General features: G+C 44.9%; 4 protein-coding genes across 4 annotated transcripts; all 4 read left to right on the forward strand.

Annotated features, from left to right (window-relative positions):
- Positions 1-3,051: 3,051 nt before the first annotated feature.
- On the forward strand, positions 3,052-4,029 carry BCIN_01g07940 (hypothetical protein). Its single transcript, XM_024690724.1, has 2 exons — positions 3,052-3,284; positions 3,459-4,029. Exons 1-2 carry the CDS (start codon positions 3,228-3,230, stop codon positions 3,822-3,824), a joined length of 423 nt encoding a protein of 140 aa, XP_024546493.1. The 5' UTR covers positions 3,052-3,227; the 3' UTR covers positions 3,825-4,029.
- Positions 4,030-4,437: 408 nt separating this feature from the next.
- Positions 4,438-7,694, forward strand: Bclcc1. The gene is made up of 4 exons (XM_024690725.1): positions 4,438-5,529; positions 5,586-5,799; positions 5,851-6,769; positions 6,836-7,694. The coding sequence occupies exons 1-4, from the start codon at positions 5,326-5,328 to the stop codon at positions 7,194-7,196; spliced, it is 1,698 nt and encodes a 565-aa protein (XP_024546494.1). The 5' UTR covers positions 4,438-5,325; the 3' UTR covers positions 7,197-7,694.
- A 1,711-nt stretch (positions 7,695-9,405) lies between these two features.
- Positions 9,406-11,803, forward strand: Bcwhi2. The gene is made up of 5 exons (XM_001561002.2): positions 9,406-10,077; positions 10,132-10,168; positions 10,226-10,361; positions 10,437-10,786; positions 10,841-11,803. Exons 1-5 carry the CDS (start codon positions 10,002-10,004, stop codon positions 11,124-11,126), a joined length of 885 nt encoding a protein of 294 aa, XP_001561052.2. The 5' UTR covers positions 9,406-10,001; the 3' UTR covers positions 11,127-11,803.
- Positions 11,804-21,380: 9,577 nt separating this feature from the next.
- Positions 21,381-27,161, forward strand: BCIN_01g07970 (hypothetical protein). The gene is made up of 2 exons (XM_024690726.1): positions 21,381-22,338; positions 22,502-27,161. Exons 1-2 carry the CDS (start codon positions 22,321-22,323, stop codon positions 25,988-25,990), a joined length of 3,507 nt encoding a protein of 1,168 aa, XP_024546495.1. The 5' UTR covers positions 21,381-22,320; the 3' UTR covers positions 25,991-27,161.
- Positions 27,162-27,943: the final 782 nt, after the last annotated feature.

Genomic DNA, 27,943 nt, shown 5'->3' on the forward strand with positions numbered 1-27,943 from the left:
CTCAATCCGAACAGCAAATCCGGGACAGGCAAGCCACTAACACCAAGTTCTCATCCACTTATATTGTAGCGTTCGGTCCGTATATGGATCCTCAGTCGCACCCATATCGTAAGGACCAAACGTCTTATAAGGTGTCTTATATTCAATCAGCTTGGATTGAGCATTCGGTCCAGTTTTGATGAATATTGTTGCGCTGTAGCCATCTTCACAACCTGTGAGAGTAAAATTCATCCCTATAGTTTCATCGGGCACGATGTCGGTGGGAACCCATTGATTGGAGCATCGAAGCCAGGAATTGTCCACGACGATACCTTGCCAGCCTTCGATCAGCCATTGAGAAACTACTGTAAGACAAGCGTTGCTGGGGAGGACAAGAATTGGGAGAATTGTCAAGATTTGTGCTTGGAATTTCATTTTGAGAGGGATGGAGTAAGTCTTTGCAATTGTGGAAGTAAGAGAGGGGTTTTGTGTCGGCAGCCGTACTCTTTCGTGATAGTAGCTTGACTGAGCAATGGCTTCAAATCAAGTAGAAGAAGAGGTAAAAATCAAGTGAGGGTAGGTTGATTTTCATTCAGCTAAAAGTTGTGGAACAATGCCCGATTTATATCTTCACTGCAGTGCACTTGAACGAGCTTGGCGAGCAGGAAGGAAACTTCCCTGATGGCCTAATATGTGACCAACTTGATTCCTCTCTATAGGTTTTCACTTGAAATTTCCTTGTCATTTCCAAACTCATGTCTTTGCAGTCTGTTGCTGACATTTGATTCATGCCCAGGAGAAATTTAGATTGGAACACGGGGTCATGTTTGGCGGTAAATGATCCTTCGCGCGAATACTCATACGATATAATAACTAAAGATGGGGTTAAAGTAAGGTTGATTCTAGTTGAACGCAAAAAGCACAATCTCCTGTGGGCGCTCAATTGGAGAAATCATAAGGATGGATTATTAACTGCTGGGGTTTTGATGGCCGGTTTTATATTTAGATTGAGAGACGCGGTGCTATGCCCTGCGACAGATAGAGACGCCTTGAATATTCTAGAGCACTGTAAATTGCTATAGTTCCAGGGTACGATGTGCACTTTTCATTCGACTTTGAATGGCGGAGAATTGCTTTTCTTCGAAGCCCTAGAATTACAATCATGTATTCCATGTAGCTCGATGTTGAACGTTCAGATATCTGCGAACTGTGTAGTTGCTTGAACAATGCCGAGAAGCATGCAACCAACTTGCACCAGAAAACGCGCAAAATATGATATTGCCTCGGCCACACCAGATTACCTAGGCAGTCGATAAGAAATTGGTAAGCCGGATTCGACGGAGTAAAGTAAGTCCTCAAATGTTTGGATTGCTTCAATTAGTTGGAATCCGTGGGAATCATAAAATGGCGACGTTGCCAGGGCTGCTTTCCAGCGACGGGCGCGTAAGCTGTAAGTGGCATTATTTGCACATCGAATGCCATCTTATATACTTGAATGGGAAGCTAATCATTGTGTTCGTGATGAGGTCGATAGCTTCGTCCGGCTTCATGTATATTTAGTCGAAATTGTGGCAATCTTATCATAATTTGTCGAAATGTGAAAGCAATGACATGATGTAAAAGGCGTTACAATCACCAGTCGACTTGTCTTTCGAAGGTATTGATCGTCGGATTTGATGTGCAGCCGGTGTAAGACTATCGAGGAATCAATGGGCGGGCTAAACATCTGCCGTGATATCGCCTCATCTGCCACAGTATCATTAGAATAGCGCGCCAAGTGAGATAAATTGAGCAGGTTCGATATTCCGTACTACAAGAGGGCATTTGGTCCCATCTGAAAGGTGTAAAAAATGGAAATCTGTGCGATGCAAACGTCTCTATCGAGATAAACTCGATATAATGAGTTAAACTCGATGTCACTAATCGATTGTGATACGATGAACTTCCAGACCATGAGGGGCTGCCGAGAGAATGCTCAACCCCGTTCTTCGTCGTATTCCCGTATCACATCGACTCGACATAAATAAATATGAAGGAGGAAGCCATGTTTCGATACCTCAAATTATTTTCCATCGTGTTGAACGTCGTCTCCGTGAAGCATCTCAAGCTTATGTAGGTAGGTAGGTAGGTAGGTATTTTTGCGTCTGGTCTGACTGACTGCCTGTAGATCCCACTGCAACCTCGCTCGCCAACGACTCTAACACGGACACGAGTAGCGAGAGTATATAGATGCTAATTAGGTGTTTGCTGGCTATCAAAGTAGACACATAGTGCGTATGCGTATTGCACGTATCTTCTTCATTTTTCTCTCTCCAACCTTTCCTTTGCTTTTTTCTTCTCGCCTTTTCCCCATATCTATTACTTACATTGATACCTCGCCATTGTAGTCACTGCTGCATGGCATGGCTATTGTGGGTGTATACCAGTGATCATCTTTTGCCCATTCAGAGCCACTTCGGTCTTTGGCTTTCTTCAATCCGGCTTTCAACACATTATTCCATCAATGATCTTTGACCTCTTCAGCTCCAAACATCCTTAGGTACTGGTATGGTGTGGGATGCGACCGGGGGAAGTTTCTCTTGTCAAATCTCCGATCTTATCATGATTCTCTTGGCATTCCTGCATGCTCATAGCTTTGCGGCTTTCGACTCATCAAAGGGTCCTCGAGGTACACAATGTACCACGAATCAGTCAGTGTTACTTGGCGAGTGCCGCATCACTCTTTCATAATGTGGATAAAGAGCATTTGCAACTATCTCGTTATCTTGTCAGGTATGCAGTATTTGCTACGTCCTGTGAAGCATCGTTTGTTATATTGTAGATTCATCACAAAGAATTGGGTTGTATCTATGGGTAATTCACAGGCCAGCTCCTCACTGCCGTCTGACACTGAAGGTTCCCTCCAAATCTGGCTCACAGAATCTAGTCTTCCCCTTCAATCCTTTACGCATCTTTGTGTGCCTGTCTCTAAAGAATCCAACCTTACTTTTCACTATCGCATCTTACTCCACGCACATCTGCATCGTGCATTAAACCCTGAAATATGGGTCGCAGCACAATTTTACTTTCTTTGGACACAGTCGCAAAGACTATCCATATTCCCATGTTACATGGGTTATGTGATCTATCAATCTTTACTCTCACGATAATGTGAGCCCTATCACCTCTGCAAAAGACTTGGTGTGCTCGTAGACCTGTTGCGTTTTCTATCTTTACATTCCTAGTGTTAATGAAATTGTGGATAACCTATGAACACATGTGTGTATCCTTTCGACAATATAATCATATTAAAAAATGTGTATGGGGTACGTATTCAAGGTCACTTGGCAAGGAACTCTTTACCCGGGATGGAAGGTGGCGGTCGCATTGAGACGGGACTGATCCGAAAAATCCTAGCTGTGGATTGAAATCGTAGTAATGTCGATTCAAATCTGTCAAGTTATTTTAATGCTAAATTGGCGATGCTAACAAAGATCTAGGAAGCATACTTCCGCAAGTTCCTTATGTGGAGAACAATGGTCTTCTTTCGACTCACAATAAGCATGAAATTTGACCAAGAGGAAATGGAAGAGTTCATCATGGCGCTTGATTGGCAAACAAATACATGCATGGAGAATTTGCTGGCTGGTGAATATTCAACGGCCCTGCATCAACGATCTTTTCTTAGAACCCATGTTCTTCTCCTGTCAGAGGAAGCGCCTCTCTCTCACTCTCTCTGCACATCCGGGAAAACAATGCTTATACTTTCGATAGCTCTCAAAGGTGAATATCAGGAGGAATATGGGCACTACGCCCCATGCGTGAGATCTAGTATCAAGATTGCCCTACCTGTCTTATTACAATGATGTGTATTGTTATATTTTACGGGGGTCGATGAGAACGTGACATCCACATTATCAGTCTCACCCCTCCACCAGATAGATAGTCGTCGTCAGCCTTTTTGTTACTATGCCCCGAAGCATCAGCCTTCCCGATGCAGAGTCAACTTCTCGTACCATGAGAACGTTTTCTAATGCTTGGCATAGGTGAACGGGTCCGTGAAATCTATCACAAAAGTTAAAGTTGACTCTGTAACTGCATCGTGAACTTTCTCTTAGGTTTCTTGGCGCCTGGCTAATGAGTATTGGGAAGGAAGTTCATCGCCTAAACAGCTGAAATTTCTTCAATTGACAAATTTACGCTATCTGCAACACAAGCTTTGAGCGCGGTGCAATGCACGTCGCTCAAGCCATATTAACGCACGAATCAGCCAAAGTTTGACCGGCATAGACACACATGAAGCAGGTCCCTGTGTATGCTTAGTTTTGCATCCATCTGAAGATCTAACTTTCGAACCAGAATAGGTTCACGGGGTATTGTTGCAATTGTACCTCGTAGCGCCACGGGAATAGATGTATGGCGTTTTCTGATGTGATAACGGCAACCCCTCTCGTTACCCCTTGCGCTGACATGAAGTAAGCTTTGCATCTACATGTCTATCAACATTTTGCTCGAGAACCTTGGAATCCACTTGCGCTGGTATAACTCCAAACAGTATTGCGTAGTTATTGCGTAGACATTGCGTGTACAGTGAAGATCTTCAAGTTGGTGAACTATAGAATTAGGTGAGATGTTCTCTCAAATTTTCTTGAGATTTCGCTTTCTGAGAAGACGATACTGAAAGCTCTCGGCGACAAGTGAAATTAACGTTTTTTCATCGAGAAATTTCGAGCCATCCGCGCTTACATGAGCGAACACTTACCTTCCGTATTGCAGCCCAAATTCTCCGAAAAGTGCGACCTAAGATAGAACTTCATACTAACGAAAACATGCAGCTCGCATCGGTCTACGCCTATTAGCGCCACCACTTTCAAAAATCTCATTTTGATATCCATTCTGGAAGATATCACAAGCGTCGGGTAGCTTCAATGTTATCGACATCAAGGGTTCTAATCAGTTGTAAATGAATCGATATTTCATTATGCACACCCCGAGCCTTCTCACTGCATTATTGAAAATACCACCTACTGAATGCTATTTATTTTTGGCTCGATGGAGCTCAGGAAAGGGTCTACTTTGTGGGAGGGGGTGAACGACGCAGTGTGCGATTGCGAGATACCACCTTCTGCCTTTCCAAGTGCGGATATGCAGATGAAAGATGAAGATATCGTCGTAGTTTCCGAGGTTCTACTCATCTTCACAAGGAAAAAATGGGCATTGACTGTGTTATCGGTGAGCTCTCAGAAAGCAGGTACATCCAGTCAATAGTATAAAGAGTCTGAATGATGGTGTTGTCTTCAGCTTCTAAATCAACCAGCTCTTTTTCTCTCTTCTCCCGGGTCTTGTCGAAACCCCCTTATATTCATTATGAAGAATTCCTTCTTTAGTTCATTGGCAAAATTTGCCTCACTTTCTTTAGCTTTGGCATTGCCAACAGCAGAAGTTATCCCATCCGCTCTGGAAGAACGCCAAAGTTGTGCCAATACTGCAACAACCAGAAGTTGTTGGGGACAGTATTCTGCATCTACGAACTCTTACACCACTGTCCCAAAAACAGGTGTAACTAGAGAGGTAATATTAATGATTTGAACCTTCTTTCTCAACTCATAGCTTACATTAATCTGCAGTATTGGCTGGTTGTCCAAAACACAACTCTCAGTGCTGATGGAGTTTCTCGACCGACTCTTAACTTCAATGGTACCATCCCAGGACCTCAGATTACGGCTGACTGGGGTGATGATGTTATCGTCCACGTCACGAATAAACTCACTAGTAACGGAACATCTATTCACTGGCATGGTATCAGACAGTTGAATAACGCTCAGTACGACGGAGTTCCAGGTAAAAAAGGGTCCTATTCCATTCCATATCATAAACTAACACTCTCTACAGGTATCACACAATGTCCAATTGCTCCCGGAGGCACTCTCACATACAAATTTCATGCGGACAACTATGGTAGCTCCTGGTACCACTCCCATTTTATCCTTCAATACGGTGATGGACTCTTCGGTCCTCTTGTTATTAACGGCCCTGCAACCGCCAACTACGATGTTGATCTTGGTATGTTGTTCTTGAATGACTGGAACCACGTACCTGTTCAATCACTCTGGGATAAAGCAAAGACTGGAGCACCACCAACGCTCTTGACTGGTCTTATGAACGGTACCAACACATATAATGGAGCTGGCAAAAAGTTTCAAACTACTTTTACACCAGGCTTGAAGTACCGCATCAGAGTGGTCAACACAGCTGTTGATGGTCATTTCCAATTCTCTATTGATGGCCACAGCTTTCAAGTCATAGCAATGGACTTTGTACCAATTGTTCCATACAATGCTACCAGTATTCTAGTAAGCATCGCTCAACGTTACGATATCATCGTTACAGCCAATGCTGCAGTTGGCAACTACTGGATCAGAGCAGGATGGCAAACAGCATGTTCCGGTAACACTAACGCTGCCAACATTACTGGTATCCTTAGATACACCGGTTCTAGCTCTACAGCTGATCCAACGACGACCTCTACCGTAACAGCAAGTACTAGTTGTTTGGATGAACCATTGGCAAGTCTTGTTCCATTTGTACCAATCAATCCAGTTGCTAGTTCTATCATGAAGACAACGTTGACTACTGGCGGTGGTCAATGGTTGTTTAATGGAAGTTCTTTACTTCTAAACTGGACCGACCCAACTCTTCTTACTGTCCTGAACAGCGGAAACATTTGGCCAACCGAATATAATGTCATTCCTATTGAGTCCACTACGGCGAACAAAGGATGGGCCGTTCTCGCAATCTCAGGACCCAACGGGTAAGCTTTCTACCATTATCCACCGATCCTTCTTATTTCAAACCATACTGACAATCTATTTTCTAGTCCTAATCACCCTATCCATCTCCACGGTCACGATTTCTGGACTCTATCCCAAGGCACCGGAGCCTACACTGCTACTACCGCGCTCAATCTTGTGAATCCACCCCGTCGTGACGTGATGACACTTCCCACCGGCGGACATCTTGTTATCGCTTTCCAAATCGATAACCCCGGTTCTTGGCTGATGCACTGCCATATTGCATGGCACGCATCTGAGGGTTTGGCTTTACAATTTGTCGAGAGCGAGAGTAGTATTTTACCAACGATTGGAACAGCTGATGTGTCTACTTTCCAAAACACTTGTGCAGCATGGAAGGCTTGGACTCCAACCGAGCCTTTCCCACAAGATGACTCTGGAATATAAACTTTCTTCTGGAAATGAAAGATCTTGGGGCGCGGGGCTACGTAACGTGGGTGGCGGAGGGCTACAGAGGGGCAGCGCAACGATTCATCTTCGGGTCGTGGGGGCAGAGGATGAGCCTTAATCCATACAAAGTTGATATGGAATTTCCTTGGTACAGGAGATGACTGGTGAGACAATATACGAACGCTCTCTAGGATTTCTACGTCTATGCGTTTTGCTTTACTATGCTATTTGTTGTGTCAATTCTCTTCTCGTTTTCTTCTCCGCTGAAGGACCTCTTGGTTTGATTTTTTGTGGGTCGCACGACTTGTGTGCTGACTCTCCTTCGAAAATGGGCTGTCGGTGATGAGTATCATGCTTGTATATAGTTCAGTTCTTGATTTGTGAATAGACATTACTTTGTCCGGAAAGCTGCTCCTGCGCTGTTTTGTGGATGAATTCGGACCTCTGACTCCTTGGCTCCATGTATCCCATATTACTCTGAATTATTGAAACACATCACTGTATATCTATTCTTTCAATACGTACTATATTATCTGTTCTTGATACTCGCAAACCCCGAACCCGTCAGTTCAGAAATTGTGATTCTTGACAAACTCAAGAGTAAATTCAAAGACCTCACACCGATTTGATGCTTACTCTCTCAGCAAACCCGCATAATCATACGCCCATCATAATTAGATCATGAATATTGTGTCATAGTATGTGGTATTATGGTGCTTTAGGCGGGAAGTTTATAGATTACTGCTGAGACAGTAGGTAAAGTCACGTGATAATCATAGAGCGCTGATGAACATACACGTCAAAATCATTAGCACAATTTGCATATGCAACACCGGGCCAGCCTTATCAGAAATGGCAAGTCTCCTCACAATCTCAGCCGACAGGAAAAATATTCCAGGACTATCATCCCATTTATATATCTACTCGTCATTCACTGATCTGCTGTCCCTCGCCTAAAAACCATTCGCTTATGGAAAGCCATCTCTCGCTCTCTCGCTTCCACCAAGAAATGATAGACCATATTGGTAGAGCTAGTATGTTAAAATAGAAAAACAAGTTGTAAAACAAATTAAAGTATCATCATTTAGCATTTCTGATGAGGTTCTTAAGTTTAAAGTGCTCTCGTCGTACACAACTCGCCTTTACCGTGCTTTTGAAGCTTTCGTTCCAGTCGGGCACTTTCGCTAGTCATGTCTGGATTTAAGTCCATTTCAGACAAACCAGCTTATTTTGGAATTTGTAAGCATCGTGAGAGGCTCAGGTGCTGGTCGAGCTTATTTTGAATGGCCCTTCTGGCTCGAAACTTTGGTGGAGGGAGGCTTGGTGGGAAAGAATGATGGGGATCTTCCATGGGTGATTCGAAGTTTTACTCGTGGAAGATCTCGCATGCCGCACTAAAGATTGGAATGTAAATACTTACAGATACCCAATCCGTGGACTTCATGTTTATAGCGCTTCAGGTCGCCTTTGTCTGCAATATTTGACCTAAGCAACTGGAACTGTGGTAATTTTGAGGTAGGCTATGTTTATTGAGGTGTTCCATGAAGTTTTGGTTAGTATTTATTAACGGAGTGAAGAACGCCTGGATCTAATGGTGATTTGGGTCTTTTTGAAGAATCAATGATGTTCTGACTGGGGTATGTGAAGCTGGTCGAGCTATCACTACTGCAAAGACCTCCTGGGCTCTGCGTGTCAAGCTTGCTATCAATGTGACTAACGAATTGGCCCCCCATGACCGATCCTCTGGTCAGGATAAATTAGTTGAATTACTGCAATGGCACGGCCTAGCAGATGAGGAAAGCGTAGGCCATTAGAAATGTTTTTAGGAAATGCTACTTATCATCTATGTGCTCGTTTGGAATATGAATCTCAGATACAAACGTATAAGAGATAATATCTGAACATGTCTATCCACTCATGATTGCCTATACGTCAACCAGCAGAATCAAACGACTAGACATATAACACTTTATTCAGAGACGAGTGTTCATCAGAACGTCAAGATGTAGCTCAATCTTCCATCTGATAGATAACAACTGATTCCCTTAATACAACTCGAAGCGCTTAGCGGCTACCAATCATAGCACTCGAGTTGGTTATGCACGGATATTTTGAGATTACACTAAACTCTTTATGGCACTGTCATCATTATGTAATCCCTCCTAAATTGACCAGAATCAATTATACACAACACTCAATACATCTCGCACCACAACTGACATTCTGGTTCGCATTTCAATGCCAATAAACAATTTCCGCAATTCAATCAATTAAATTTTAATCCTTGTATCAAATCTCAATTCAAATACTTCCCCGAAAATCTCAGCAACCACGTTGTCCAATACGCAAGGAGCCATCGACGGTCCGTCCGTTGGGCTAGATAATATTACAGAAGGAGAGCACGAATCGAAGTTGGAGGAAGAACTAGATCGTACTCATTCACCACCCCCTAGATACCCTATTTCAGAGCCATCGCATTCTACGCCTTCTTCACCACGACCCCCACCCTTTTCTTCCCTTTATACTTCAACTGCCGAAGCTGTCGAGGCTTACAAGGTTGCCGTCACTGAAGCAGGCGCATCTCTATCTACATCTCCTGCTGCTCCGGAATACGTACCTGTCGCGTCCGATCAAAGTCGACAAGCCCACGAAGCTTCTACTTCCTCAAGAAACGTCGAGGCGGAAACAAAAGCTGCACTACCGCAGGACACTAAAGGCGAATCCTCAAAGAAAGACGACGAAAACGAACCACCACCTGCATATTCGGAAGGTTCAAGTCCACTCGACGGATTCACATATCTGATGGCGGCCGCCGGAGGAGCTGCGAGTATTATTACTCAAGTGCAGCAAGGTGCAGCACCTATAAATACTCTCGGAGGTAGGGTTTGATTATCATCAATTGTTGGATGAATCAATTATTGACGCTCTCTAGATGTTGGCGCAGATGAGAACATCACCATGGACCTTCGGTATGCTATACATGATATATGAAACAATTGACCGCATCTACTAATCTCATAATTTAGGGGCACTCGGTTTACATTGTCTCGAGATGAACTTTTGACACTCCCAGAATTCGTCCTTCTTTCTCTCTTTCCCAATGGTTTACTACCGGATGGCCATTTAAGTACCTACCACGAAGGGGATGCCTTCCAGGTTGATGTCCGTGATATTCCATTATTTATTCGCAATATACTGTCAAATTTAGACATGCATATAGCTGACCTTTTCTCTCAGTACGATCCTGCATCCTTACAATACATGCTTGAATTCTTTCGCAACGTGGCGCAAACCATTCCATCGGGTTCAAACTCACCAGGACCGGACGCAGACGCTGTACCAATTGAGCCAATGGCAGGATCCGCTAGGGAGATGTTACAAGATAGAGCCGGCATAATTGTTTTGAGGGAAGACTTGGACTTCTATGCAATTCCTCCTAGACCTGATATCGAACAACCGGAGATGATAGAGGTGAAGAGAGCGGCTGGGAAGGCACTGTTGAAACAAGATGGTATATTTTCTGGATTGAGAAGAAGTGAAGAAACAGGTACAACGGAACAGCACTTGATTGAGATGTTGACTGCCGGGTATGTTTGTTTTTGATAATAATGCCTATAGACATTCAACTAATACAAAAACAGAGGTTTCAACCATGACGATCATTGGGGTCATCGAGCAGGAGAACCAAACAAGGCTGTCATATGCAGTCTCGCATTAGCTCGTCTCCGAACTGATATCCGTGGCAACGAGATGGGTAGTAACGCCGTAGGTATGGCACAAAAGCTTCTGCTTTTCTGGAGAAAACCTGCAAGAAGATGTTGGTGGGAAGGTGTCGAACTGGAAAATGTAGAAGGTGTGGAGGGAAAATTAAAGGTGTGGATTCGAAGAGTGTGGACGTTGGAGATGAGTGTTATCGGCTTACGTTGATAATCTCATTCTCAAAATAATTTCCTTTGTTTTCATACCCTACAATTTGTGTTTTTTCATACAGGGAGTATATTCAGTTTGGTTTCAGCAACATACATCCACTGGGCAATATTTAGTGGACAAAAAATGAATGACCGCGGTAATTCAATAGGCCGTTATCAAACAATGTGTTTGGCTGCTGAATTTTTTACATTTTCCTGTTGCTTCGCAGCATTATCTTTTTCCTTATAGCGATGCAGGTGTTCGATTCATTGGGGGAAAGGGCAGCTTGTGTATGGAATTAGCATAATTGTTTTCATCATACGATTTGGCATTGGTTTCATAGTTGTTTGCTGGTTGTGGCCCTTGTGGATGAAAATTGGTTGCGTAAATCTTGCATAAAGAAGATGACTAGTCGCATGAGAGGACGAGCAGGGTGGATGTGATCTGAGTAGTAGAGGGCGGGGTATTGGTGGGGAAAGAGAGGGGGAAGAAAACTGTACACGAATGAAGCAGATTGGTTGCAGTGAATCCGTAATATAGAAAAATGATACCTATTTAGTCGCAGTGCGAGCAGGTACAAACGCGTCTACTTCTCCATTAACATTACTGGCTGCACGTTTGTAATCTGTTGATTTGCTTCATAACATCGCCAGTATCTCACCTTGACATGATGAAATTAAAAGCTTCATTCATCACAAGGATGGATGGCATCAACCCCATTTATTTTCTCCCGTTCACAGTTTTAGGCAGAGTGAAGAGACATTGTGTCGACTGCATCATCCTATGATCAACCGTTTTCTAATCCTCGTAAGCTCAGAAATATAGAGGATTTTTGGGATAACGAGTAACTCTTTCAATCCGGAGAAATTTAGATATAGTATATTATTCTATCTATTCGTCCATCATGCAACAGTTACTGCCTTCCGTTTGGACTCTTCCAGCTTGGGAATTCCCATCGTTTACAAAGACAAATTGGATCGCCTGCCTTTCTTGATATACATTAAAAGAGGAATTGAGAGCCGTTTCTAATTTTCAAGCCTAGGTAATAACTTTGTTGTTCGCCTCGCTTTTGGTGGCCATGGTGGGAGAGACTGTGGGTGAAGTAGTAAATATGCAAGCATAGATCATATAGATCTATATATTCGAAGCCGTTAGGCCTTTGTCTCTCTTTCATTTGACGGACGAGACATTCAAGTTTCCCTATCAAATCAATACTCGAACGCATCCCCCGTCCCAGTCACCGCATTTACCATGTTGCTTTTCTAGATTTTCAAACTTGACACTTTCCTCCCTCTGAATATTCCATCTCCGCTTCCCTCTTCAAGATCATCCGTTCCACTCGGCTCACTTGGTCTTTTCTAGATCCCCCATGTTAGTCAGAACCTAAATCTCCATCATAGCGTTGCTCTTTACGTAGGATCTACCAAAAATATTCAACACCATACCTACAGGCGTGAACAATCTCCCCGACGAAACCACGCATTGGAATCTCATATGCTATCAGTGGTAGCTATTATGGATGGGGGAAAATATATACGGCAAACCGGTATTGGTGTTCAATCAGAGGGAAGAGATGGGCTAGCCGACGAATAGAGACGAGGCGGTTTCTCTGGCAAGAAAGGCGTGACTTGATTCTCGAAGAGCGGAAGAAAATACGATGTACAGAAAAATTCACAAACCACCACTGCAACTAACTAACACACATACCTCTTATATCGTCTACCAGAAATGCGATATCTAATCTACAGCCGCACACTCACACCCCCATCCGCGTTCCGGTTTCATTCCCACCCAATATCTCGGACGCGACAACTTCTTACAATCATAACCACAACCACAACCAAATCTAAACCCTCCATGCACCACCCCAAACCCACTGCGTTAAATGTGCGGCAATTTTCAATATCGCCGCAACATGTACAATCGCATCATCACACACAGTATCATTCAATATCCATCCTATTCTGCACCACACGAGGACGATTCCCCCATCCCCATCCCCATCCCCATCTACATCATTTCCGCTCCACCGCGAAATATTACGGAAACCTGTGAATTTCGCCTTGGTCTCCTGTACTGTTAAGCTAGCTGTGAAAGTTCACGATTCGCTGGGATGGAAGAGATGGATGTTGATGATTACCGCGTGTGGTGTTCTAGGAGTGTTTTTGATTGGGGGGGGGGGGGGTAGACGTAGATTGGTGGAAGGAGGGGGAGGGGGTTCGGGCAGAGAGATGGGGCTGTGGAGGTTGCTAGGGGATACCTTTTCTTTCTCTTTTTTTCTTAGGGATAGGGAGGTTTTGGGGAGGAGAGGGGATCTGGGACGGTGGATTTGGGACGAGGTTGAGGATTTTTGTTTGGTGATGTTCTTCCTGGAGATGGAGATGCAGTTTCGGTGTCAGTATTGAAGATTGGGCTGCGAGATGAGGTGAGAGGAGTTGGTTGGGGGGTGTATGTATGTGTGTATTTAGTGTTTAGTGTCTAGTGGCCAGCAGGGAGCAGGTGGGCAATGGAGTCGTCGTTGGTCACTTTTAGAAATGGGATTTGTGGCTTTCTTGGATGATGAAGGGATGTGGATGTGACGTACGGGTCGTGACGATGATTTGGTTTGTGCTCCCTGCTATGTAGTTCCGTGTATACACATTGCTCGACGAAGCATATAGAGTTTTGTCATTATTGCTTAGGGCTATTACATGATTAAGCCATACAGACACTGACTGGGACACTGATATCCTCATCTCATCCTCAAGCCCATATATGACAGGAGAGAAGCAGCATATAGCTGTAGAACTAACCGCGATGGTTTTTATTTGGGTTTAAAAATAGGTGCTCTCTTCATCGATTCAATTTACATGTGTAAGAACCACTCCTTGTTGAGGAATCAGGAGGGCTCTCTTCGTATCGAAGATAATGGGACGGGGTCATGTGAAGGTTTTAGCAGCTAACTGAGTTGATCACCCTGCAGCGAGAGACGGGGACCGCTATACTGATTTCAGCACTGTTGGACAAGCAGTTAGGACTAGAGATCATGTTTACCAGAAGGAGGGCGAGCCAGTGTATCAATGAGAGCTTCGCGATGAGAAATAAAAACGGGCACATGTCAGATGGAGCTGCGAATGCACATGAAGTATCATAGGAGAATTTTTCAGCAGGCAAGAAATCCATAGCGATACGTAGTCTCTTGATACTGAAACTATCTTGAAATTGATGGCGATGGGCGCTAGAATGATAGAATGAGACTTCTCAGTTACACAGGTACATCGTCACAACAGAAAGTTACTGGGACTCGAAACACAGCGCATACATACATGCTTTGAGGCAGATTTGATAGCACCAAATGCACAACATTAATGTGTATCCTCTAAACTCGATTGACTCTAAAGAGAACATAAAGATCCCAGATATTCTGAGATCTAGCAGATTGCATTTCAAAAATCTCTGATTTCGGCTCACTGGTCAGATATAAATCTTCACCATGAACCCATAGATTGGCTGAAAATACCCAATTCAACTTTGAATAGCCAGGGGAAATCCATGGATATGATATCATGGCAATCTCATTATCCGATGCCTTAATCATCGACATCACGATCGCCATGTCATCTACACCGCCATCTTGCACAGAGCCTCAAAGAATTGCTCTCTCAACAAATTCAAAGTCAAACTGAAACAAACGCCATTCGTTAGTATCCCCGTCTTAATTCTCTAGCAGCACGTCAAAGCGAAGGTGAAAATTTTCCCCGAAAATTATTCAGACACAACACACACAGCCACCACTACCAAAAATCACCACCCACCGGTCGCGCTCATCCGTGCACGAAACATTCTCGAACTTTCAGCCTCCCCATAAACTTTTTAATCATAAATTAGACATCGGCAATTTAACAACAAGGAACCTCCTGCCCGCTACCTCGCAGACAGATCGAAATGACGATGTCTGTTCCTACTACAGACACAATTTCCGAAGAGACGGTAAAAGGAGATTTGGCATACCCAGATACCGTACGCTACATGCGCGTCAACTGGCCTAGTCAAAACCACGGAATTGAGTATGCCGTGTTTGAAATGATATGTTTGCGCGAGAACTAGACTGTGTTAAAGAGAACAAAGTATGGGGGGCAGAGGGGGTATGGAACACGAATTGTATATTTCGTGCTTTAGTATTCCTCCGAAAGGATTCTCTGGCTGCATGTTGGTGACGTCTTGAGGATTGGGAGTCCCGTAGAGTCATATGTACCTGGTATATGTAACGAGTGTTGCCCGAAGAGCCCGCAGAGGGGATGGATGGTCAAACTCCCGGATTCGGGTACGAGAAGAATGGAAGACGTGATTGGGGGCTTGTGAGACGTGGGACTGAGCTGAAGTAGATAGACTTGATGGGTTGAGAAAAGGAAAGATACTGATGACTAGAAGGCTGTCTTTCTAGTTGAGTTCAAGAATTACAAAGAGAGAGAGAGAGAGAGAGAGAGAGAGAGAAATGAAGATAAAAAAACAGAGGATGAGACGGTCTTCCCATGGATCTTGAAGATCGCTCTCTGCAACAAATTGAAGGGAGTGGTGAAGTAAAGATATAGATAGATACCTTGTTTTTGCAGAAATCGGCTTGTATTGCAACCTTACTCTCATCTTCCGTTTCCATTATATGCTGTGCTTCCCATCAATCTCACAGTCCATGAACCAGGGGAAGCGAATGTGAAAATATCCGAAAAACACAAAATGGTAGTAACATAGCAACCATGGCATTGCAAAACCTCGGACGAAAGGCCCTCTCTCCAAAGCAGTCGCACGTGGTCGAGCAATCATGTGACAGCACAACATTGCACAAAACACCCAGGTCGATTGTCTTGTGCGGTCTGTCTATGCCCGGTTGCCAAGGCAAAAAACCCACTTCCGTTTAAACTTCCCGGCATGGCCGATATTTGCTGTGCCTCTGGTGAAGGAAGGATCACTTTTTAGGTTTGATTGGATGTGGAGTTGATTGAGAAGGCTTCTTCAAAATCGTGGATTCCTCAGGTAGCTAATGTTACTCTTCAGCTGATATCAAGGTAGTAAGGAGGGAGGTAGGTGCGTATAAGCAAGGTATGCTTCTTTTCTACCAATCGTTCGAATAGATGTCGAGAATCATAATTCTCGATTTTAGAAAAGGTAACTCAACTCAAGCCTTTGTTAATTGACTATTGTTCATCGATCTACCGGCATAGCAGCAGCAAACCTCCATTCGTTCTCTCGGTCTCTCGGCCTCTCTTTCCTTTTTCCCTTCTGTCAATCCTTTCCCGTCGTTTGCTCCTCCGTTCGAGCTCCCTCGTTTATTTTACTCGTTTACACTCTTGAGAACGGGGCGGCGGTAAAATAATCTATTCTCGCCATCCGGCAGAGTCTCGACCCTCTCCAATGTTTGACACGTTGATGAAAGGTAATTTTATTTTTCCCTTCTACCTAACGTGATTGACCTTTCCCATGCCAACGGTGGAGTACGCTGGACATGCTCCCATTTTCACTTCCCCAGAATGCACTGTGTTTTCTCTTTGGAGGATGGGGCCACGCGACCAATGACCATCTCGCAGAGTCCATAAATGGGCGGAAACTAATGATTCTTCAAATGCAAGGGAGAGGAGATGCCTTAGTAGATGCACATGCATATCCATATCGCCCTCTTATTATTAGAATAATATGACGCAATTTGCAAATCCTCATTGGTTTCGTGAAGCTGCACGAACTCTCATACTGCATGCTCAATCTGAGGCATTGGTTGGATTTCAAAGGGAGAGGGAGAAAGATACCTTGGAGACAGGAAATTGCAGAGGCGGTGATGAATGCAGCGATTTGTTTGCGCCGGGACAATATGTTTGCTTTGGTATTTGGGCACAGGACAGATGGACGGCACGGTATTAAAATTTACGGTACAACGGCGATGTTTGGCTTCATGGCATGGTGAATGATTGTCTCGTCTGAAATGTTCGGATGGGAACGTAGATGCATAGATAGTTCTACAATGACGGGTTGGAATGAGAGCGCCATGGGCCGACAGATAATTTCATTTCTCAACAAAAGACCAGCTCGTCGCGTATGGCTTATCCATATTCCCTTACCTCCCACGACACGAATCCAACGCGTCTGTCGCTCCAGATCGCGATTTCACACTCTCTTGTAGAACCAAATTTCGGATTCGGATATCAAGGCAATGAATGGATCTGTCAAATGTGAAAAGTGACCCAGGAAGAAAAAAAAAAATACCAGAAAATTTAATATGTTTGCCTGGTCATCCCAGATGCAAGGTAAATCTCTACATACTATGTCGCCGAAGCCCATGTCTCATTCCGTACGATCCATGGTTCTTGAAATCTAGGTACCGCGAGAAAACACACGGTACCGATAATAATAGGTACGCTTCGCACCAAAGCAGTTGTGGGAATCAGTTGTGGGAATATGGGCTGCATATGCAGCTGCGGATAACCTCATGTGTATGGTGCGCGCATGGAGTTCCCATGAAAGCTGGAATGGGCATTTTGGAATGTTGTGCCTCTGGAGGAAATCGTGCTATCGGAGTCTCTCCACCGCGAATCCGCCTGTCAACCAGGAAAAAAACAGGTCGACTTTCGATCTCTCGATGGAGCCCTGCAAAATTTCCGTGGCGTGCGGAGTTTGCTGCCGGTAGCAAAGAGTGGTGGATGGTGCATGGTGCATGATGGATGATGGATGATGGATGATGGGTGATGGGTGATGGATGATGGATGTATGTAGGTGTGAGTTGTCAAGTGTTTAATTCCGGGAGGGGGAGATCTGGGAAGGGGTAGACCTAGCTCGGCGGCAAAAAATATACAAGGGGAGCTCTATTGGGTATGTGCCTAGAGACCTGGAGGCTTTTCTGATATGTGAGGAGCCATTTTCAGCATCTCCCATCTCCCTGGTGCTTGCTGTACGTACAGATCTTCAGGCTCGGATTTTCTTTCATTTGTGGACGATGGTGAAGACGATGAAGATGCGCATTGCGCCGGGAAGCAACTCGGCCCAGAGAAATCGCAGGAATGAATACCATGTTGGGAGGAAGAAGCGGGCAGTGGGCTGTAAGAAAATGTCTCGCTATTGTGGAGGAACCTGGGAGATGATCTAAGCCGTCCTTGTTTGCTCTCATCTGCATTATTTACTTTTTTACGTTGCATCTTTGTCTTCGCTTCACTTATCTCCGTCGGAACGCGTGGAAGACTAGAAGGCCAGAAGACAATGAGCGCTTTCCTTCCATGATCTATCACTTCTCATGTCCTCACAGCGTCTCCATGGACAAACCAAGATAGTGATCTGCCGTAGTGTTTTCACGTCGCAAAGCGGATCAATCAAAAGCGATCAGCTGCAAAGCCCGGCGCATCGTATTTCATACATGTCTAGGTAGGCTGCTCTAATTCTTACTGATCAAGGAACGAAATCTTGGTTCGAAAGATGGCGACATGCAAGCAGGGACAGGGTTGGTGAGAAAGCTGTACCGCAATAGATCTTACACACGCTTCCATTGGACAATCGTACACGCGAGTCTATCAACAATGACGGGGGAGACGCTTTATGATTGTACGGAGTAAAGAATCCTCCCATGTAGTGCGATGCAAGTAAGGAGGAAAGCAAAGCAGAGCAGAGCAGAGCAGAGCAGAGCAAGGAAACACGGTCCATTGGACGCGCACGATATCTGTCGCGCATCAAACCGGATGGTATAATGGCAATGCCATTTTTACACACCTATTACCTTGGAAGTAGCATAGATAGTCCTTTTGCCATTCGGACTTTAACCGATAACATCTTTTTTTTTGCCTCCCCCTCATTGCTCAATGCTTTTCCATGATGATCTCAACCCCTCGCCAAAAGAGGGGTTGGGGTTTTGTTTACCTTGAAGCCCGAGCGTGCCTACCAAAAGCAACTAAAGAATTAGGTTGTGCATCGTAACCGGTTCGATGTATAGCATCCAGCTATCCAGCCATTCGTAATCGTTGAATTGAGCCATCCCGGAAACCCCTGGCGTGGCGGCTCTGAGCCTTTCTGAAAATGCAACCGTATTACCATAAGAGCCATGGTGTTCGGAAGATGCTTACTTTTTCCATCTCAGCCCTGCTGGAAGGATAAGAGTACGGTGTATGGCATTGTCCCTATTGTGATTCCTTTATTGAGGAATCAACAATAATCTTGGTAAATCCTCAGTGATTCATTTATCCCAAAAGAGCTCTGCCGGATTTTCACATTGGAAAACTTATAAGCTGGCTGCATGGTGTTACAGTGGTGTTCGTCGGCATCTGAAACAAGCACACTGTACTATCTATCAATCACGTCTTCTTCCATGTTCCCCTGCGAAACATATGACTGCACAGAGGAGCTACGAAATGGAGTGTTGGGTGAAGACTAGGTATCCATAAGGATAGAGGATACCGATGCTGACCGCAGCAGTACGGATTGCAACAGCACCATAACTCTATGTGATCTTGGCGGGAAGATCTCTATATTTGGGATCCCGGGTTTATAATTAAGATGTGTGATTTATCAGGATTCCCAAAGGAGAGGAGGGGAAAGAAACGAATGCATCGTATATTGAATTTGGTCTCACAATATTCTCGTTGACTCGTGAACCAGATTCTATACCCATGATATTCCGATAACCCCCAGAATATCCCTCGCTTGTTTCAGGATGTAAACAATGTCGAAAATTAAAGGCGGAGATCTTGTTTCTTCCTGTCACAAGTAGACGACGACTGACTGGCCCACATGTGTGTGTGTGTGTGTTGTGATATATTTTGATGCTATCAAAGTTTCAAGAGATCGATATTTCCGATACTTAAAAAACTTGTGCGGCACTGAAAAGCTGGAATAAGTTGTGGCGTAGCAACCGTAGCTATTAATGTGATCTCTCCCAGATTCCCTTTGATCTGATCGACTAGCTAAGGCTAAGCTAGTCGCGTCACATGTTACGTACGTTGTACGTCCGTTTTGATAATTGCGTTTGCTGCAGACCAGATTCGGATGTTGAACTATCACATATGAGCCCCCCCATGTCCCATACAGACAGTAGTCTCGCGAGTATCGAAACCTCGGATGCTCATAGACTTTTGGCTGGCTAGGCACCCTGACGTTCAAACTTTTCTCGTTCTTACTTCACACTCAAAAGATCTCCCTTCCTTGTGTTCTAGATGCCGGCCAATGGCAATGGGACAATGAAGCGGAACTAACCAAGGTGAACGGGCGCTTGGGATGAATAACAATCGCGTGGGTCATTAGATTTTTTTCCCAGCTTGTTTACGGGACGGACCATAATGAATCTAGGGTGTTGGGGTGCGCGACTATAAGAGGCAAGCGGAAGTCAGTATGTGCAAAGTCGTATGTTATTTTTGAATGCGCACAGTCAGTATCAACTTTTCTAGAAGCAGATGGGATAAGGTATAATGTCGGTTAAGCTTTGGATTCCTAGGGGTTTTGATCACATTGGCAGGGTCAACTGCTACATGAAGCATCTGAATTATGTATGATATCGATGAAGTGAGGATGGTCTCTGTGCTTGTGTACTTGTACATGCGAATGATAGTGACCAGGAAGCCACACCACAGCTACCAAGATCAAGCTGCTCAGTACCTCCCAGATCCCAGATGGAACTGAATTGGGGCATTCCCATAACATTGACCAATCAGCATGGCCATGGCCATGACCAACCATGGCCGTGATATGATGTAGAGCGCCCCGTACGATCCTCTTTCTGAATTCATAAATGCAGGGGGGGGAACGGCCTACTTGAATAAACGCGGGTCAGGACTTCTGTAGCTGCTAGGTACCTGGTCATAGATGGAACTCTCAGGTTTGCTTAAGTTAATGCTATATCTCGATTGGATCCACCTAGTAATGAGTTGCTGGGGTTAAGTGTTGAATGCTTGGTTAGCTCCAATGAAGAATCCACCGCGATCCCAGAATTGCGATTTAACCTTGACGGGAAGTACAATGGGGAGAAGAGAGGTAAAAGAGGTAAAAGAGGTGAAAGAGGGAAGAGGAGGTCAAGAGGTGGTAGTGTGAACCTTGAATGAATATTCGACTGGAGCCAATCAATCGACGCAGCATCGCCAGACTTTGCCTTTTCCGACCTAACTTGGGTTTTTTTTACTCTCCCAGGTCTTACTCCGTAGATCAGAATCCAGCAAACCACACGCCTTTCGCATACCGCACGCATATCGCATATCGCAGACCGCAGACCGCAGACCGCAGACCGCATAGCTACCGAATGCCATACATACCATACACATTCTCGCAGACTGCACCGAATTGTGCTGGTGCGAGGTAGAGGAGCTAGCGAGCGTCGTGGGTAGGACTAGCTGGTAATGGCAACTCTGCTTCTCCATATTACAGTTATCCATCCGTCCATTCGTATTATCCTCATATGATTGATTATTATACTTGCTCCTGCGACAATCCTATCTGATACCTCTTTTCTTCTCTCTTTCTTTTCTTTTGCAAGGCCCTCCCGAATCGCAGCCTGCTTGCCCATTCCACGCGGTGGGGGAGGATTTCACACATTCAATTCGCATTCAATTCAGATTCCATTCACTCCTACCGCTCTTCACACACTCTTTTTATGACTGATACTACCGGGACGACTCTCCCTACCACACACTCACACACTCTCACACTCACACGCTTCCTCTCTCCCCTACATCGCTACAGTACGGACGAGTCGACTGGACGTTCCATATAAACCACATCTTTTCAACACATCCACATTGACTTCAGACCGTATTCTCCAAATTCAATCCCTCCCTTTTTTCTGTATCATTTGAGAAAAAGCAAAGAGAATTGCCCTACATTTCACATTGCAATTTCACGCCTTCGATTTATTCCCAAAATTACTTTGCAATTCATTTCTTCCAAACCTCGAAAAAGAAAGAACTTCTCTTTCTGAAATTTCTAGTGTTTATTATTTACCCTCTACGATATTGGTGTTTTGGTGCACTTCACCCCCCAACCCATTCCTTCTACAAGATCCTCTCCACACCACCACCACCACCTCCACCACCACACTCACTCACCACTACCTACCACACCATCTCTACTTTCAACCACATCCATTACCCCCAAAGACAATAGTAAAACTTCCGCGTGGCATGGAATACTTACGACACTCATGAGGTTCTTGACGATTACGATATTTCCTCCATTACTTCTTTCTCCGTCTTGGTAGTGGTGTAAGCAATACAAGTGAAAGATGAAGACCATTCCCAGTGTAAGTTCTCCAGTCTACATTCTTCAAAAATCAATTGGTATCTTGTCCCTCATTCGTCTTCACCCATTGGTCTCCCTGCACAAGTCTCAACATTTTTAATACAACATTGGTCTTCATTCGCTTTCTATCTTTCAACACTAATAATTCTTTCTCCTTTTTACAGCTTGTTGCTTCAAGTACCGTCGGTGTCGCAGCTGCTGGCCTGGCATTGGGAAGTCCAGACCAGTCGACTCCTCCCTCCCGCACACTTTCGAAAAGAAGGAAACCTGAACATATCATCACAGATGTCGAGAATTCTTCTAGTCTAGGTACACCGTCTATCGTCTCACGCCCCCCTACGAGTTCTACCATGGCTACTCCAGAAAGTCGCAATCCCTCTGATGCAACCAGTTCTTCATCTGCCCCGGGCTCCCAAACTCTCACTACATTCCTTCGACGTTCTTCGAACGCAAAACTCGATTCTCCCACTGCATCGCAAAACGGCGCGGCGCGAAGATGGTCACTACTTCGATCGGGTGAAGGACAAAATGATGTTTCGGGGGAGGAAGTGGTTAGGGATTCTTCGTCGTCTCGCAGTTCCTGGATTCGGAAATTGTCTCTGCCAATATCGGGAAATAGCAGTCCTAGATCAAGTATAGCACCAGAATCGCCTTCTCTCGCGCTCTCCCATGACTCTGCGACACCCATATTGTCAACCCCTCGCGATAGTCCCACACAATTACCTCCGAACAAACTGGTCAAGAGGCACACATCGCAGAGATATCGTAGGGAACCAGACTCGAGTGGATCAAGAGCGCAGGTACCGACCTTACGGAGACCAGCTACCAGTCATCAACGTTCGGTTACGCTGCAGCAACGATTCATCGATGATTCTCCAGGTACAGAAACGCAAGCGCGTCCCACTGCCCCAAGGCGGTCAACAGTATCCACACATGCTGCACCCGTAAAGAAATCTAGTGAATCACCTCGCAGCTCATGGCGTATGTATTTCAACTCCCGACCAACCAAATTTTTCAAAGAAAGATCCGCCGGCAGATCAGGGGATGGAAGTGTGCATAATTTTTTCTGGACCTCAAAGCGGGTGATGCCAGATCATACCGTTAGACCGACTTTGGTCAAACCACATTTAATCACTGTTTCGACTGAAGAAATGGAAGGATATTACGACGAGGGAGGGCTTCTCTGTGACGGACCAATTGACCAAGATACAATGGAAGACATCCCCAGCTCGCCTCTGGATGAAGACGATTCGGAAGATGAGAAGCCTCTAAGGCGGTCACTGTCTATGCACTTCGATTCACCGACCACATGGATACCTCGGACAGGAAGCTTAAGGAATAAAAAACGGAATTCAGAATCTACGCTGCGTGCTAGGCGTCATGTATCTGCGCCTCTACCATTGGATACAAGAAGGATATCGATTTCTGCAAGTGGACCTTCCCCACATCACTCTCGACCATTCATGGATCAATTGGTATTCCAGAGAGAGCCTCGCTCTCCTACCGAAGACTTCTCCCCGGTGTCACCAACGGATCCCTTTACCCATCTCAATTACGTTCCTCGAAGGAATACATCATCTCCATTGCCACCTCTCAACCGACTATCAACATTCAACCTCGATTTAGCTCGTTTGGGCTTGTCATCGCCCTCCTCGTCGGCCCCCCTTCGAAGTCCCAGTTCACCTCTACCAATGTCTAGTACTGCTGCGACTTCTTTTTCTTCTACAATTCCTGGGTCAACAAATGGTTCATTGTCATATAATGCTACATTGAGTTCGAAACATGGCATGTCAGAAGTGGGAGACAGAGCTTCGACGTTAATTGGTTCAGATAATGAGATGAGAGGATTTGCATCTGGCGAAGATGAAGATTTGGATTTCCAAAGTGAAACCGTGTACGATTCACTGAGGTCGGGGGCCACGAGCAGTTTGCGATCACAGAATACGCCCCTTGACTCGATGTTTGACGAGTCCCCTCCAAATATCGCAAACGCCAACGTACATGCAAAGGCCAAGAGGCTTTCAATTCACGATCTGATGGCGAATGGCGCCTTTGGTGAAATTGAACATCGTATTGTTGAGGAGGATGAAGGTCAATCAACACCAGTAAAGCTTCTCAGTACTTCTTCTGAAGTCGCCAAATCGACTTATGCTGTAGATGCAGAGGAAATCATCCCTTCATCGCCACCAAGCTTTTGTATCGCTTCAAAAGATTTTGCCACACTGAACTTGGACAACGATGAAGAAGATGAAGACTGGACTCGAGATGAAGAGAACGAAAATATGGAAGCGGGAAATCCACTGTCACCGCCAAATAGCTTGAATAGCCGTCGGGTCAGTCCAATAAACAGAGGAACCCCTGCGGGTGTTACCCTTAGCGGTTCCACAAACGGTAATCATTATGCTGAACGACCCAAGAGCAATTTATTTGATTGGTCTGAACCATCTACATCGGAGAAAGATCTACTTGGAAGTTCCGCTCGACCTAGGACAGCACATGTCAAACAACTTGCCCTGAATGGACGAGGTGGGCGAACTGTCGGACGAAAAGGTCCCACCCCATTGCACATCCGAAGTCAAAGTGTTCCCCTAGTTCCCGATCTCAATCACCAACGTGAGCACACAAAGCTGACACCAAAATTTGGGACTTGGGGTTTGGGCGCGAAAGGCGTCAGTGAGGACTGGGATAACGATTTTGACTTCGAGACTAATGATGAAGCTGGTCTTGAGAATGGTAATCTCAAGATTGAGACCGGTGTAATGCTTGTCCCTCTCGCAATTCAAGCCAGCCAAGCAAACGTTGTTGGCCACGTTGGACAGATTCGAGAAGTGTGCTTGCTAGTCGAAGATCTCAAGAGGTTGCGTCTTTTGGCCCGGGAAAAGAACTTGATACATGGGCCTTCGGCACAATTGTGGAAGGAAGCTGAAGGCATTATTGCTTTGGCTGTGCCGGATGAAGAAGATCCTACTCTATCGCCCCCCCAGTCTCCTGCATCTATTTCTTTCGACCAAGACTTTGGTGACAAGTTCATCGACCGTGGCCCTGATGCTGAAGATGTCGCTACTCCAGATGTGCCGATGGAAGTCTTGGATCGTTTTGGGAAACCCTCCGGCTATGTTTATGATGGTAACACTGTTCGACGACGTTCAGTATTCTCGCCTGAAGATGATATCTTTGGAGCTGGAGCTGTCATTCATAACCCTCCCACCAGAGATAGTCTACGTCCTCCATCAGTTCCTGTCCGTTCTTCGAGTGCGAGAACCGCGGCTGAAGTTGCTCGTACAGTCATGGAGACCATGCATCAGCACCGTTCCACTTCAGATCCTTGGTTATCAGAGGTGGTTGAGCAATCTCCAAACAAAATGCCGTTCGACACGACCAGTCTACGCGACTTAGTCCACCGTGCTTCTGTTTTGAGTCGAAAATTGGCCGACATCATCCGTGAAACTGATGGTACTATTCAAAGCCCAGTTTGTACGCCTCATCGCGAGTCAAGCCCGGCATTCACTCGCGTTTTCACTGACCCAATGTCATCACCTGCTTCAAAACGCCTTCCCCGAAGTCATAGCAACAACTCTATGCTCAGTGGCTCAATGAATTCCTCGCCAACAAGAAGCTTGGGCCAAAGAATGCACATGATGACTGTTGTATAACAAACTACCATTCTCATCACACAACAGGGGCGTTTCACATTGAGAATTTATTCTCGCCGACACGAATTCTTGTACATACGCGGGTCGATTAATAATGGCCGTAATTTCATTTCTGCATAGCGACGGGTTCCAGCTGCCATAAAACGTTCCGTTATTGCCTTTTTTCCTTGTTACTCACATGCATCTCCTGGATCTTTTTGCCAACCAGGGAATGCTTCTTCTAATGGCACAAGCCTTTCATACGATTGCATTCATCACTTAATCAGCATATGTCATTTTAGCACGAATGCATTGAAGAGATCAATTCCGACGACGGACCGAAAATCATAATGTTTTTCTTTTACTTTTACTTTTTCCTGGATTTCCGAATGTATCGACGGGTTCTTTCAAACGACGTACACGACAAGTACAAAATTCACATGGGCCTCGGGAGATGGGAACAAATTCTCATTCCTTCTCGGGCCTTTTCTTGATACTCTTACCATTTCACATCAACCTCTAATTTCAGGCGGTAGACATCAAACCGACACCAAATAGTGCACGTTTGACGGCGTTAAGGATACAGATAAGAGATTCTGTGACCCTGTATGAACATATTATATCAGTGTACGAAATAATTTGGGAGATCAGACGAGATGATAAGAGTTGGGTGGCTCTTTCTGAAGCGGGCTTTGTTTGAGTCAATTCTTTTTTCTTGCTTCTTTACTTTATCTTTTTTGTTGCGAGGGATTTGTATGGATGATTGCAAAGCATCAATGGTTACGGTTCTTATTTGATTGAGAAAGGCGTCAAAAGCGGGGGAGCTGGGGTTTTTTGTTAAATTTTCTACTGTGAGATTGGAAAGGAATTGGAGAGGGTATGGATGGGCGTTGAAGATTGAATCGGGATCAGAGAGTGGGTACTGGATAGCAAAGTAGGCATTAAGATGATGGCCAAGATGGATTGGACATAGGTATTTGGTAAATTCCATGATGTGTATATCTTCCATGCATGTTAAGAGTACACGGAGAAAGTAAAGAGACCCCATGGGATACACCAAAGGGGAGAGCAACAAAACACGGAGCTGAGAGTACAAAAGGAATAAGATAGGATGAAAACAAAAATCAATATACCAAAGCTTTACAACAGCTTTTCAAAGCTATTTACATATTCAATTTTACTTGTTGATTTATTGTGAGATTCGTAGATATGTGTGTGTATATATATGCTCGTGCGTGTGTCTGTATGTGTCACTTCCAAGTACCGATCCAAGATCCAGATGAAGCCTCCAACACTAAAAAATTCAACAAATGATCAACAAAATGCATGAAGGAAAAAATAAACCAAGTACGAGAATTAGGGAATCAGAACTAGCTTCGCAAATTACTCACTAGCTCGTCGCCGATCAACGATACCGAGGCTGGGGGAAAATCACGTCCCCATCGACTGACTGACTACCCGCTTACCCCGCATATGTGAAGGACGCTAGAAGGATAGAAGGTTAGATGGAAAACCTACTGTGCTGGGGACTGGAGAGATGTGGTTTGTGAGTAGTTTTTTGATGGGGGGGGATGGTTTGATTGGGGCTTTGGTCTTTTGGTTTTGGGTTTTGGGTTTTTGAGGGGGGATCGGGTGGCGAATTTGGGGGTTGGGGTTGGGGATTGGGACTGGAGGAGTGGTTTGGGGAGAGGTTTGGGGAGAGGTTTGGGGATGATGGGGTAAGAGTTGAGGTGAGGTGAGGGGCTAGACTTGGAGATTGTTAGTGTGTCAGTGTGTTGGTGTTTTGTTAGATTGGTAGATGGTTAGGTTAGTTGGTGCATTAGTACATTTGCAGATTAGTATGTCTCGCGGAACGCATCGTTCCTTGCTTTCCTCTTGTCCGTGGAGGCGGTGGTGGTGGTGGTGGTGGCTGAGAGAAGAGAGTAGAGAGTAGTGAAGTGGAGTGGATTTGGTGGTCTGATGGGGTTGGTGGTT

Source organism: Botrytis cinerea, chromosome 1 (genome assembly GCF_000143535.2).
Source record: "Botrytis cinerea B05.10 chromosome 1, complete sequence".
Classification (NCBI taxonomy): Eukaryota; Fungi; Ascomycota; class Leotiomycetes; order Helotiales; family Sclerotiniaceae; genus Botrytis; species Botrytis cinerea.

Coding starts and splice junctions, on each gene's coding strand:
- Bcwhi2 (XM_001561002.2), top strand. CDS start 10,002: ATGGCGGCCGCCGGAGGAGCTGCGAGTATTATTACTCAAGTGCAGCAA. Junction 10,169..10,225: donor AACATCACCATGGACCTTCG/GTATGCTATACA, acceptor CTCATAATTTAG/GGGCACTCGGTTTACATTGT. Junction 10,362..10,436: donor GGGATGCCTTCCAGGTTGAT/GTCCGTGATATT, acceptor CTTTTCTCTCAG/TACGATCCTGCATCCTTACA.
- Bclcc1 (XM_024690725.1), top strand. CDS start 5,326: ATGAAGAATTCCTTCTTTAGTTCATTGGCAAAATTTGCCTCACTTTCT. Junction 5,530..5,585: donor AAACAGGTGTAACTAGAGAG/GTAATATTAATG, acceptor ATTAATCTGCAG/TATTGGCTGGTTGTCCAAAA. Junction 5,800..5,850: donor TCAGTACGACGGAGTTCCAG/GTAAAAAAGGGT, acceptor CACTCTCTACAG/GTATCACACAATGTCCAATT.
- BCIN_01g07940 (XM_024690724.1), top strand. CDS start 3,228: ATGAACACATGTGTGTATCCTTTCGACAATATAATCATATTAAAAAAT. Junction 3,285..3,458: donor TATTAAAAAATGTGTATGGG/GTACGTATTCAA, acceptor ACAAAGATCTAG/GAAGCATACTTCCGCAAGTT.